Here is a 14,775-nt window from a genome sequence, read left to right as displayed (position 1 = left end):
GACAGACAACAGGCAAGGCAGGCCCCAGCTGTCCTCTTAACGACTAGGGGCCAATCAGCAGGGTATTAGGATAAAAAGCTTATAACTTTTGCTGCTGAAAACCATTTAATATTTGTCCACTGACCTAACAAGAAAGTTTTAGAGTAAAATCTTTTCTGGGCACATTAATTCCAAGAATAGTTTTTAATCTTAATTCTTTCCTAAATTGAACACAGACAATGAAAATATACAGTAAAGTAAGTCACCTTGAACACTCCTCTGCCCACTATCTGGTCTTTGTCTTAAACAATGCAGCCACCCAGTGGAATGCTTACAGTGTTGCTTGTTTAGCTTCGTAATTCTATGACGTTGGTAATGCTTTCAACTGCCACTAGGGGGTGGTAAAAGTCAAAGGAGGAAGCCCATGGCTTGCTTGATGGAAAATGCCTGAGGAGGTATTCCTCACATTACTATCCTGCTGTTCTGAACTTCTGATTTTTAAAAAAAAGTACACATAGGTGCTGAGAAATTCTATTAGTCTCAGGAAAAAGGTACACAAAATCATGAACTATAATGTAAACTTCAAAAAAAAAAAATGAGTCCTCTGACATACAAAAATCTCAAGGAAATCATCCTTATAATGAGGTAATGAAAAGTTTAATACTCATCCTAGCGTCTGTTGACTGAGAAATAGCTTTTCTGCTCAATCATATCTTTATTTCATCTGACTCTAAAATTTTGTTGTTGTTTTTTTTTAAGATTTACTTATTTATTTTATTTTTTAGCTGGGCTGGGTCTTTGTTGCTACCTGCCGGCTTTACTGTTTGTTGCAGAGCACAGGCTTCTCATTGCAGCGGCTTCCCTTGATGCAGAGCACAGGCTCTAGGTCACGGGCTTCAGTAGTTGCAATGCATGGGCTCAGTAGTTGCAGCTCCCGGGCTTTAGAGCTCAGGCTCAGCAGTTGTGGCACATGAGCTTAGTTGCTCTGTGGCATGTTGGATCTTCCTGGACCAGGGACCATACCAGTGTCCGTTGCATTGAAAGGCAGATTCTTAATCACTGCACCACAAGGGAAGCCCTATGATTTTTCTTTTATATTGCTTTTAAATTCAACACCAATAGTCCAGAATATCAAGTTACTTCAAGTTCCCCTGACTCCCTATGTCACAATGGGATATCTTTGATCTTCACATGGCTCTTTTTGCCTGGAGTTTGTTTTACTCTATTGTGTGTGTGTGTGTGTGTGTGTGTGTGTGTTTAAAATATTTACTATGTGTAGTGTGAGAATAAAATAATGTAGTCTCTAACTCAAGTTTATATCCTAATAACAGAAATAGGCCAAGTCACTGCCAAAGTCAGTGCAGTCAACACAGGATGACAGTGCTGTGGAAGGGATCTTACGAACATGAGGCAAAAAGATGCCCTACCTATGACTTATGGGAGTCAGGGGGAATGGTAGGGTGGGGTTAGGAAGGCTTCTCAACATCTGAGTGGACACTGGGACCACAGAGGTATGTCAAGGGTAGAATAAGCAAGATGCATAATGGCTTGGGGGCTCTGGTGTATTTTCAGAAATCTAAGAATGGCACACAGGAGCATAATGAGAGGAGAGTTTGGACCATGGTAGGTGGACACACAGGTGCTTCCTGCCAGGCTTAGGATCCAATCACTTTCTTAATCTTTTGTGTCACTGAAGGCTTTTAGGCAAGGGAATAATAACATGGTCAATTTTGCTAATATTTAAAAATATATAAAATTTGCATATATTAGCTGTGATCATAGATGCTAGCCCTGGAGCTGGGGTTCAAGTCCAAGCTCCACCCTCTTACTCTTTGTGTAATATTGGATGAACTATCTCACCTCTCTGGGCCTCAACTTGCTGATCTCTAAAACAGGAATAATGAGACTTTAACCTCCTTAGAGAGGTTATGAGGAACCCTTAGAACAATGCAGTCATTCTATCTAACATGGTATTATGGTGGCTGGTTGGGAGAAGGCAACTAAGGAGGAGGCTGTTGCAGAAACAGAAGTGATGACAATTTAAATGAAATCAAGGAGGTAGCAACAAAGAGGTTCAAAATGGCATGGTGAACTATGGGCCATAGGAAAGGGGCGGAGTCCCCAGTGAGGCTCTGGTTTCTGACATGGGCAAAGGGGTGGGTGGTGCTCTCAGACATGGGGGATTCTGCAGGAAGGTCAATCAAGGGGTGACAGATAACAGAGCATCAAGACTCTCCCCTGTTTACGTATCAGTGTGTAAGGCCCTCTATTATGTTTATTTTTGCATCTCTGTATCTCATCATGAGTTGCACATCAAGACCACATCTTATTTATATTCACATCCTAAGTGTCTGGTATGTTAAATGTTTGCTAAGTGTATTGAGACGTACAGGGGGTTAGGTGAGGGGGGAAAGCTTTTGAATGATAGACAAAAACACAAATGATAAATCAAATTTTCTACCTGCTTCAGATTCAGGAGGAGAATAAAACTGACCATCAGAAAGACCCCCAGGAATCAGCGCTGCCCTCTCCGAGGCATCTTGAACTATCAAGAGTCCTGGAAGAGAAGAAATTCAGATGCTGGGAATGATGCCACTGTTCTGGTAGCTTTGTGGCCAGGTTAAACAAAATAAAAGTGTTATTATTACATTTTTAAAACTCTTAGTAGGATAGGATACTTTCAAAAATCTTTCAACCAAAAACTAAGTGTTAATAGAATCTTCCCATCTGGAAATACCTACTTCCCTATAGAAATCAACAACATCAAAACCAAAGCACAAAGCCAAACAGAAAAAAGAACTCATGAGCTTGTACAAATGGCCTCCAGTCTACATCTGGTTAGAGAAATGTCAGCATAAAAGCAAAAAAAAACACTAGCAGAGAGGCTGTCAACAATGCATTCTTCTGCCTAAAGCTGAGTTACACCGAGATAAAGCTGGAGGAAGCACCAGGCCAAACAGCAGGTGCTAGATGTGCATGTAATATTGGTTACAGTGAAAATAAATGTTATTTTCAATGTTTTCACTAATTATGTGTTTTGCTTTATTAGTGACTTTAGTTTAATCACATAGGCATGCAAGCCTCAGTCACACGAACAGTTGACATACTTTCACTAAAGTTCAGTTTGATGTTTATATACAACTTAAACAATTTTTATTTTTTTACTTTTGGCCAGGCCTGGAAGCACGAGGGATCTTAGTTCCCTAAGCAGGGTCTGAACCCACACCCCCTGTAGTGGAAGCCCAGAGTTCTAACCACTGAATTACCATGGAATTCCTCTTTTTAACAAGTGGCTTCATTTAGCTTTACTTGTCCCTTTTCCATAATACAGTTTCATTAAAGAAGAGAGGGCACAGGATAGAAGATGGATCTTAGTCTGATTAATGTGTTTTAAAATCTCTTCTTGAATGATAATTCCTTTCTCATCGATTTCATCTTTGTATATGAACTTTTTTTTTTTTAGCTATAATTACCTGACTAGTTCCTTTTTTTTCTTTTTTTTTAAATTTTATTTTTAATTTTAAAATCTTTAATTCTTACATGTGTTCCCAAACATGAACCCCCCTCCCACCTCCCTCCCCATAACATCTCTGTGAACTTTTGAAAAATAAAACCATTTACAAGGTTATTTTTCCTTCTACTATATCTTGAGGTTATAATCATGTTTAACTTTCCGTAAGACATAAGAAAATTTTTTTTTGCCTATTAGGTGGGGCAAATCCAGCCAAATGACAGAGAACATAAAAACGGCAAGTTTTACAACTGTCTGAGTCTCTGCTTTGAACTTATATTATATGTGTCTAAGGGGACAGGTGGAATGTGTGTGCTTCCACTAAGGCCATTATGCAGAGAAGAATTCCAGTCTAAAGTTCAATCATTTGGATTTCCAGTGAACATGCTGTGATGCTCAAAGCCACACAAGGAGATGATAACAACTTTAACAGGATTCATGACCACACAATGCCAGCTACTCAGAGGAGGATGGAAAGCCTGAGACGGGTGAACATCTCTCTGGCTGGCTAACTTCCTCCTCTCCTTTCCATCTCCATCAGCAACCCATCAACAGTCCCCCTGAAGGCACTCAGTTATTCACATGGCAGCCCAAAGGCACCACCTGTGGGATGGCCAGTGATAGGAGACTCTGGAGAATCAAAAACTTCTATGTAGAACTGCTACCTTGGCACCAAATGCTCCTTTTCTCAACAGGGAGAAAAGGTCAACCTGTCTGAGGAGAAGGAGGCGTTGGCTACTGTTGTTGCTGCTGGAATGTCTTTTTCACCAGTATTCACACTTCCTTCCAGGGAAGTCTCCCCTAACAGCTGGAGCAAGGGGCCACATCCTGTCCCTGTCCCTTCATCCAACTCTTCCGGCAATGTCTCCTGCAGCCTGCAGAGCAGAGACTCCAGATCTGCCTAACTCCACCCACAGCTCCATGCAAAGCCAGATCTCAGAACCCTCCTGCACTTTTGGTGGGAATGTAAATTGTCCCAGCCACGACGACGAACAGTATGGAGTATAAAAAACTAAAAATAAAGCCACCATGTGATCCAGCAATCCCACTCCTGGGCATATATCTGGAGAACACCATAGTTCAAAAAGATACATGCACCCTGATGTTCACTGCAGCACTATTTACAATAGCCAGGACACAGAAGCAACCTAGATGTCCACTGACAGATAAATGGATAAAGAAGAATGGTACATGTATACAATGAAATATTACTCAGCCTTAAAAGAAGTATGAAATAATGCCATTTGCTGCAACGTGGCTGGACCTAGGGATCATCATACTAAGTGAAACAGGTCAGACCAAGATAAATATGATAATTACTTACACATGGAATCTAAAAATCGATACAAATGAACTCATTAACAAAACAGAAATGGACTCATAGGCTTAGAAAACAAATTTATGGTTACCAAAAGGGAAAGGTGGGAGAGGAAGGGATGAACTAGGAGGTAATCCCAATTACATATATACACTAAATATATAAGATACATCATCAACAAGGACCTACTGTATAGCATAGGGAACTCTATTCAATACTCTGTAATATCCTGTATGGGAAAAGAATCTGGAAAGAAATAAATATATGTATATGAACAACTAAATCACTTTGTTATACATGTGAAACTAATAAACACTGTAAATCAACTATATGCCAATATAAAATAAAAATTAAAAAACTAAAAAACACAAAGCCAGAGCTCTGCAGCCCCTCCCCCAACCTGGCTAGTCTCAGGAGGTAAACTCGGAGAGAAACTTACTGTTTTCTTCTTCTGCCTCTTGAGGTAACACTTTGAAGTCCAGGAACCACGTCTCGATCCAGGCAAGGATGAAGGAAATGATAGGCAGCACATAGCCAAAAGCCCCTTGTGAGAAAAGCTGGAACAGACATGACCAGGAGAGAGAGACAGTTACCATGAGCTTATTCTAGAGAACAAGACATCAGCATAGACAGTCACGGCACAAAAAAGTGGAAAGCCATACCTTTGAGAGGATCACTTTTGCTAATAAAAAGGCACTGGTCACTGCTGTTGTCAACTGAAAGACACATAATCCAGCAACATTCAAATCAGATATGTGGCACTGTAAAGGCATCTCTCTCATGCAGGAGAACCATCTGAGCCAGGATCAGGTAATACTTGAAAAGGCCCTGGCGCACCTGGCTTCCTCCCATGTCACTCTTCCTTTGTCCCCTAAACCAGATGGAGGCAAAGAGGGCTTCCTCATGGCACGGACGCCCTGCGTGGCAGCTTGAGGTTTCCCTTCACCCACAGGCTGCTATGTTGGGAAACTCAATTCTGTCCACTGGAGGGTACAACATGTAAAGATGCTCTCTGCGTAGAAGGGACCAGTGAAAGTGAGGCAGGGCTCCCCCAGGGCTCAGGAAGCCCAGAGATTATTCCCACAGGACCTGGGCCTTGTGTCTTCATCCTCTAACTAATATATGCAGCAATAAGAAACCTAACCAAAGTGAATGCCAACAGGAGCCTTGACTGACAAAATGGAGGTCAAGAAATACCAGGTGTCATACTTGGTCACTATTAATAAAGTTGCAGAGTCAGTTTTGTTAGCAAAACACAACACACACAGACACACACACACACATGCACATATACATGTTAATACATACACACACAGATACCCCAGCATTGGGAGAGGAGGCATCTTACATTCTGATACTAATTAATTTTTCTGGCTGACACCAAGTACTTTTCAGGAACCAGCTGACTCCTTCCAGCTGCCTGGCCCCCTCTCTGTAAATGTTTTTAGAAAAAAGAATCAGAAACAATAAAATGGATGTGCTTAAAGTGACCCTTTGATAATTTCAAGCTAGAGATTGAAGAAGGTTTCTTAAAACTCACTGCACAGTCAACCACTTTCTAAAACAAACATTGAGACAGATTTTCTGAAAGATACCAGTACACATCATGGAAACTGAACAGAATGTCCCAAATTGGGATGGCTGGAGAAAATGGGCAAGTGACAACCATCACAGCTGTTTGGGATCAGCAATAGCGTACATTCAGGAAAGGGAGCTGAGTCTGACTGAAACTCATGGCCTCATCCATGAAATGTGAGCCTGGGGTTCAATGGATGGTTTGATAGCAGCCCAGGGTTCTGTGGATGCTCAGAAGAGATGGTCCAGGCAGACAAGGCACATGGTGGATGCCCTCTTAGGACAGCGCACAACTCCATGCCCAGCTGGACAAGCCTGTGCCAGGCCCACACAGACCAAGGTCCCACACAGTTTAGTCCTGCCCAAGTCTTCCAGTCTGGGGAGCTTCCCCCATATACCTGCTTTGTTTAGAGCTCTCAACAAGGTGACTGTTCAGAGGTCCATGGAAATGGCAAAAATAATTCAGGCAGAATTGCTTATAATTCTTCCTTCAACCAATGAATATTTATTGAGAAGAGGTTGTGCCAAAGCTCTGGGCTGGATGCCAGGAAATGGAGGTGAGTAAAAAATGCCACTGCCTTCTAGAAATCTGAAGGCAGCAATAAAAGGGAACTTTTACCTCTAAGACTGGAGGGAGGCGGGTATCACAGGGAGGAAGGCAGGGATCAAAATCAGCAGAGACCAAATGGCGAAAAATCACTAAGAAGTTTTCAAGAGGAAATGGTCCAAACTGCTTTGAGACAGAGGGACCGAACTTATCTCTCATTTGCAAAATGAGGTAGACGGTGGGCTGGTGCTTGGACCACAATCACTGCTAGGCCCCCCTGGATTCTTCATTTGTCTCAGTTTCCATAGCAATAAAGATAGCTACTCATCACCTCTGGAGAGAAGCCCTGGAGAACAAAACCTACTGAGGTGTGAAGGACAGGGATTCAGGAGAAGCCAGGGGGATTCAACTCAGATGGAAACCACACATGCCCCCAGCTCAGCCCACTTGTGAGCAGGCCTTGGCCACCAGCACTGGAGGGGGGAACCACTCACCAGGCATACTCACCGCTATGGCCCACCAATGGCGCAGTCTGCACACCGCATATGCAAGTATTAACACTTTAAATCGAAAAACTGCCAAAAGCTATATTAAAAAAAAAAAAAGACAAGTTTTCAGGAATATACACAAAGGTATACATTAAGTTTTATGAAGAACCCACCAAAGTGTTTTCCTTATTCTGATTTAGTTGAAAACTGTCACAGACGGGTACTGGTCTATAGACCAGTTTGGGATCTCTGCTCTAGAATTTGTGGAATATCGTGTAGACAGGGACTCAAATTAACTTCCCATTATCAAAAGAATATATAGTGAGGTGTTTCTTTTACCTTTCTATTTGAGTCCACATAGATTCTGATATCCTTTTAAGGTTGGAGAGAATGTTTTCAAAGTCAACTTTCTACTCCAAGCACCTTTCCACTCACTTTTGATACCGGATTGTTAGTGAAGTCCGCTGGAAAGCTTTGAGTTACTGGGGTGTTGCTAGAGTTCTGCAACCCCAGGAGCTAACCTCTGATTGTTCACCATGGTTTAGGGACTTTTGTAAAAGGTTTTATGTGCATCACTGTCCCACATAATCCCCCACCCCAGCAATTCCATGAGTCAGCAACTATTATGATGGATACAGAAACTGTCCAAGGCCACACAATCTTAGGACGAAGCCAAGATTGAACCCAGGTAGCCTGATTTCAAAGATCAGGCTCTTAGCCACTAGTCTAATTGTCTTAGTAATTCTCATTTACTAAGGAATAAACATAGAATAAAATTTTACTTGAAAAATATGCTTATTCTGAGTAATAAGAAGTCAGGTGGCTCTTGAATAATGCCTCAGGGTGGGGTCTGCCAACTGTTCCTTACTAATCAAAACTGCTGAAGGGCTGGAAGCTGACAACTTCATTGCTATCATTGACTGTATGACCTCACTCAAGACCCTTTCATGTAAATGAAGTTTGCAGCTATATTTGTTTCAATTTGCAGCTTTCATTAAAAATGGGTTTACCAGTAATGTGCTCACCATTTAGTTTCTTTATTTATCCTACTCCTATCTCTGCATTTTGGACTTGGCAAAAGCATAAATCTTTATTCCTTTATCTCAAAGTCTCCCAGATCCCAGGGTTTCCTGGAGGCTGTGTCCATTTCCAAGGCCAGGCGTGACAGTCTTTCCAAGCTGAGCTAATAGGTCCCACCTAATTGTCCAATATCATTAACTCTCGAAGCAGAGTTCAGACAACCCTTGGCCAGAGATCTGGCCAGAGGATTAACTTGGCTTCCTAAGAATTCCTGGCTCAGACTACTGAAGACAAATTCATCAGAGGAAATAAAAGGAAAGAGAGAAGTCAATTTTGTTATTACATGTCAATAGATTTACAGAAAAAAATTATCAAGAGATTTAGGATCTAACATGCTCTGCCACAAATTCAGTGATGTGGGGTAGGTCAAGACACTGACCCATGAGACTCAATGTCTTCCTCTAGAAAAGCAGATTAAATTATATCAGTGGTTTTCCAAATACTCTGTGGCAGCCAAACACTTTTTCAAAACAATCTTACTGGAACACTAACATACTGTACAGATGAAAATGGAATCTACTCAGATTGCAAGGGGGTGATGATAAGGAACCTGGATTTCTATTTACTGGGAATCCCATCTCTTTCCTGCTACACACTTCAGCAGGGTAAGTCACAAAAACAAAACAAAGCCAGACTTTTTAGAGCATTTCAAAAGCCACTAGAAAATATAACCATTAATATTCTCAATCAAAACTAATGATGATGGTAACAATGGTTAGAGGTAAATCTCTGAGCTTCTGAAACATACCTTTCACTGGGCTAAGTGTTTTCTGGGTATTATTTTATTTTCAGAACTATGATGATTTCATTTCAAATAGGAGCAAAGTGAAGTTTAGACTTAATATATGCAAAGATATACAATTAGTGACTGTGTTGTGAATAAAACCCAGGTTTTGCTGACTGTAAGGGTCTTAATCATTGTGCACACAGCTTCTCAGGATAGTGAATAAAGTAGTTAAAGTGAATTGGGGGGAATTTTTAATGAATTTTAATTGCCTATACTGTGTAACACAATGCTGAGACCTGACTTATTCACACTATCACCTGTAAAAAGATACCATGGAGATCTATCAAACCCATTCAAAGTCACAGTGCATCCTAGAAAGATACTACAAATATTCCTTTGACTAAAATGAACACCTCAACTACAGATAACTGCATCTATACAATTCTACAATTGACTAATGTTGCCCAAGATTGTCAATATATAAGTTTTCTCAAAAACTCCTATTATGGAAAAATGAAACAGAATTATTATTAAAAATACACTTAGAAATCTACCACAAGACAGAAAAGGAATGGCATTTTCACTGTGCTATTATATAAACAAGTAAATTTTCCTTTTTAGCATCTGCTGATGGCTTCTATCTCAGCTACTTTTGAAAGAATAAAGGAAAATCTGAATGGCTTCTTCTGCTGTGCTCCCTTATTTCTCATTAATCTTTTCTTTCCTTGAAATGACCAGAGAGAGCAATGAATGGTTCAGGGGAAAGATAATGCTTAAAAGAGGAAAAAAGAATTGCATAGAAAGGTCTACTGAGAGGAAATCTGCCTTTTGCTTAGTCTCATCATGTCCGAAATATACAACAGAGAATACTTACAAATATATCAAAATAAGAAGAGTAATAGTCATACTGCACCACCTCTTTCTCTAACGTGTTCTCAATACCTCCATTCACCTGGGAAGGACAGGAAGAAATGAAAATGAGAGTGTTATGTGCGAAAATAAAACAGGAGAACATACAAGTAAGGTTTTACAAACACTTCTCTATCTTCTTCAGAAGACAGAGAACAACAACCAGAAATTTTAAAACATGTCAGAACCCTCATATTTCGAACAGAAAAATGGTGAAGGGCATTTCCCACTTCAATTCTGAATTCAACAAATAGATAATGGCAAACAATGCCCTGCTATAGCTTATATTTTGGCACACTAAAATGTTAAACATGATTTTTTTCTTTTATAAGAGAACATCTTCAATCATACAAACATGTATTTTGATGGAAGACAATTTAACATTTATCCAGGGTTTCCCTCACTTTCTGATCACTCTTCACTATTTTAAGTCTTGGAAGGCCAAGTTGTCCCCTAATCGCTTAGCAAACATCCATGACAACAGTTATCATGACACAGAAGAGAAATGTAAAAAATCTCCCTGGTTGTTCCTATTTGCTCCTAGCATTTCAAAATTCTGCACTCTTGAATAGATAAAAGAACGAAGGCTAAGCTAGACCTACAATCATATGTGACAAAGTTATAGTAGATGATGTAAAGTAAACCTATTATGATAAATTTTCTGTCCTCTCCCAATTCTGTCAAGATGAATTTTAAATGATCAAGTTTAAAATTCTGCATATCAAACTACAAAGAATACTACTTTTTTAAAAGTAGTATTCTTTAAAAAAAAAAAAAAATCAGAAAGGAACATATCTCTGACAGCTAAGAAAGGGCCCAAGGAGACCCTCTGTAACTGTGAGGACCCGTGAATTAGCTGATAATAGGGAACATGATGTACAATAGCAAATTCAAGTTTCCAATCTGTAGTACAGACACTGCCGGTCTTGACAAACCAGTGCAGTTGTCTGAGGACAAATTAGAGGAAAATTAACCATAGATCTGGGTAAAAGAAAAAAGGGGGAAAAGTCAATAAGGAATACCTTTGTACGATTTACTTGTGTGTGTGTGTGTGTGTGTGTGTGTGTGTGTGTGTGTGTGTGTGTGTGGAAGTTGCTCAGTCGTGTCTGATTCTTTGCAACCCCATGGATTATAGCCCACCAGGCTCCTCTGTCCATAGGGATTCTCCAGGCAAGAATGCTGGAGTGGGTTGCCATGCTCTCCTCCAGGGGATCTTCCCAACCCAAGGATCAAACCCAGGTCTCCTGCATTGCAGGCAGATTCTTAACCGTCTGAGCCACCAGTGAAGCCCAAGAATACTGGAGTGGTAGCCTATCCCTTCTCCAGCAGATCTTCTCAACCCAGGAATTGAACCGGGGTCTCCTGCACTGCAGATGATTTCTTTACCAGCTGAGCTACCAGCGATTTACTACGATTTACTGATCGGTTGTATTAGAGTAAAAGTTGACACGAAGAAGAATCCTTTTGGCTTAGATACCTTTTCAAGCACAGTTGACCCTTGAGCAACAGGGATTTGAACTGCATGGGTCCACTTACAGGTGGCTATTTTTCAACTTTAAATATTATAGTCCTACATAGTCCACAGTTGATTGAATCCACGGGTGCGGGGGAATCATGGATATGGAGGAACTAGTCCTAGTGAGTGCCAAGGACTATTCTACACATAGGAAATACTTCAGTAAACAAATGAATATCTGTCTTTGTGGAACTAACATTCTAGCAAGTGCAGATAGATAACACATAAGAAAATCAGAAAAAAAGGAAAAAAGAAAATCAGTGCTAAAAGGACAGAAGCAGGACAGTGTGGCGGAATAACTGTTGACTCCTTTGTGATGGGTGGTCATGGAAATCTTCCCTTGGTGACTGATTTTAAATGAATTAAATCAGTTGAAATGACTGATACTAGCATAGTAAGACAAAATCTACATCAAGATGAAGGAAATGAACCAATTCATATAGAAGAATGGGTCTAAGACAGAAGAGAGCTTTGTTCCATTCTGTGAATACAAGTCTGGCTGACCTAGGTGGGCCAGGAACCAAGGGTGGGAAAGGAAATTGGGGTTGGCTTCTTGGGGGCTTTGGATTTTAAGTGCTCTGATAGGTCAGTGAAAAGTTTTAAACAGAAAATGTTATCTGATTTATATTTCTACTTATTCTACTTTTAAAAGTCACTCTGGCTTCTATCAGAATGGATTTGGGGAGGGCAAGAGTGGAATCCAGGACTTCCCTGGTGGCTCAAATGGTAAAGAATTTGCTTGCAAAGCAGGAGACCTGGGTTCGATCCCTGGGTTGGGAAGATCCCCTGGATAAGGGAATAGCTATCCACTCCAGTATTCTTGACTGGAGAATCCTATGGACAGAGGAGCTTGGTGAGCTACAGTCCATGGGGTCACAAAGAGTTGGACATGACTAAGCCACTAACACACACACACACACAAGCATGGAAGCAGGTAAACTGGTCAGGCTCAGACAGGGCGCCGTAGTTTGGATGAGTTGCTTGGTCAAGGGTGAGTAATGGTAGAAATGGAAAGAAGAGGTTACGTTGTGAGTGTGTTTTGCAGGCGGATTTGACAGGCCTTACTTTTAAGGATAGGAGGCATGAGAATGACAAAATAAACCAAGCAAATCAATCAAGGATGAGTCTTAACCATTGGCCTGAGCATCTGGGTATCATTTCCTGTTAAAGAACAAAGCGAAGGAAAGCAGGGATGTGTGTGTCACTGGGGAGCACGTCACGGTAAGCATCCAAACAGATCCAGCAGGTAGGTCATGATGCGACGTGGAGTATGAGTCATTAACTTCTGGAAGATCTCAAAACTGTGTTTTCCAATCTGCTCTAGAATCTATCTCAGCTCACAACTGCAGTAAGTCCAACACTTCTCTGTAGGTGTTTTAATATTTTCAATAGTCTGGAACCAACTTACCTAGGCAATTTTGTTTCCTATGGGAACCTTATTTCTAGACAGGCTAATATTTTCTCTGTGTCTGCCCCTGTCCCCTCTGCAAACCATACACACACACACACACACACACAAGCACACTCTTGCCTCAGTGCTTCTGTTCACCTCCTTCACCAAATTGTCTCTCCACTGGTCCCACCATCTGATCTTACATCATCCTTCTATCCCCAATTCCTTCTACCCACACACAATTCCTTCCATACACAATTCAGTTCATCTCCTCCACTCACTCCTCAGATAATTCCAATCCACTGAACTCTTCCGGTGAATTTCTGTTATCACTGGTGATCACAGTTTAACCACAGAACATAGTGACAGTGAAATAATAAAAATCAGAATCAGTAGGATAATAAACACCTGAAACGTAAGTGTAACAGTAATGAGAGAATAATAAGCAACTTGTTTATTTCTGTTTCTGGGTACAACTTACTTTTAGTGTGTGTGGCTGTCTGCGACCCTATGGACCCTATGGCCTGATAGCCTCCTCTGTTCATGAAATTTTCCAGGCAAGAGTACTGGAGTGGATAGTCATTTACTACCACAGGGGCTCTTCCTGACTGGAGGATCAAAAACCCATGTCTCTTGCATCTCCTGCACTGGCAGGCAGATTCTTCACCACTGCACAACCCGGGAAGCCCTAAAATTTACTTTAGGGCTTTACATAATCTATAGGGCTTTACACAATCTATAGTTATACAGAGCTTCATAACTGCCAAGGGGCTGTGGTATATATCTTATTATTTGATCCTCACAAGAAGTCACAAGGAAGGCAAGACAGGTATCAGCTCAGTTACCTGACTGAGAAACCAAGGTTCCGAGAACTTAAATGGCTTGCCTGAGGCCACACAGCTGGTCATGATGGCTCCAAGGCAAACCAGAAGCATCCTGGCCCTTTCAAATACATCAGTTGGAAAATATAGTAAGACAGGCAATAAGCACTGATAATGGCCTTTCTTGATCTATAATCTTAACCCAGGTATCAAAAGCTGCGAAAGAAAAATGATTTCTCTTCTGCTGCCGTTTTGATCCCCATGCCTGTCAGTCTAAGAGTCTAGGGGAAAAGAGAAATAGAATCTTCAGGCACACCAAGTCAACGGTGAATTCTAGATCTAATTTGAGAAATCAGTCTACTCAGGCATGTACCAAAAGGTCTGACACAGAACCAGAACCATCCCTTCAACCAGACCCAAAGAAATCAGCCACCCCAAGGTCTTTGAGCAGGAAAATTAACCACGGTGCTCTTAGGCCGCTCCAGCTTGCCCAGGCCATGTGTTCCAGGCTGGGTTGGTGCCAGTCAGCTCCCTGGAGCCAGGAGGAAAGTGGCCAACTTGGAAATTGTATGTGAAGGCAAAGTATTTTGGTTATTGCTATGATTGCTTAGAACATCTGGGCCCTCATATTCCTTTGAAGGCCTAAGTTCCCTTTATGCTGTTGCTTTCCTCTTCTAAAGATTAACACCAGGAGGCAATATAAGATACCTGTTATATCTCTTCAGCTAAACTTTAAATCTGTAGCTTTTTGTGAAGCCTGCAACACCTCAGTCAGAATCCTGTGTCTTGGCACTCAGTAAATGTATAAGCATGTAAAAATAACAAGGGACCTGAGTGATTAGAGAGGTTTACAGAAACAGACAACAAAAGAAAAGGGATGGTCAGGACTGACGATTCTAAACAAATAGAAC

General features: G+C 41.0%; 1 protein-coding gene across 8 annotated transcripts in view; it reads right to left on the bottom strand.

Annotated features, from left to right (window-relative positions):
* The window catches only part of STARD3NL (STARD3 N-terminal like), a 77,094-nt gene that overhangs the window by 25,500 nt on the left and 36,819 nt on the right, over positions 1-14,775 (bottom strand). For 4 of the 8 annotated variants that reach the window (XM_012176754.4, XM_004007868.5, XM_042248561.2 and 1 more), the window contains exons 3-7: positions 10,100-10,177; positions 7,438-7,515; positions 5,471-5,524; positions 5,248-5,365; positions 2,441-2,536 (exon numbers count right to left, since the gene is read on the bottom strand). In XM_012176754.4, the coding sequence (XP_012032144.1) occupies positions 2,441-2,536; positions 5,248-5,365; positions 5,471-5,524; positions 7,438-7,515; positions 10,100-10,177 (424 nt within the window). The remainder of the gene's footprint in view (positions 1-2,440; positions 2,537-5,247; positions 5,366-5,470; positions 5,525-7,437; positions 7,516-10,099; positions 10,178-14,775) is intronic. The other 4 variants (XM_042248567.2, XM_042248564.2, XM_042248565.2 and 1 more) reach the window with 1 other exon arrangement.

This window comes from Ovis aries, chromosome 4 (assembly GCF_016772045.2).
Source record: "Ovis aries strain OAR_USU_Benz2616 breed Rambouillet chromosome 4, ARS-UI_Ramb_v3.0, whole genome shotgun sequence".
Taxonomy (NCBI): Eukaryota; Metazoa; Chordata; class Mammalia; order Artiodactyla; family Bovidae; genus Ovis; species Ovis aries.
The sequence above is the reverse complement of the archived record's forward strand: the minus strand, read 5'-3'. Positions and strand labels throughout refer to the sequence as shown.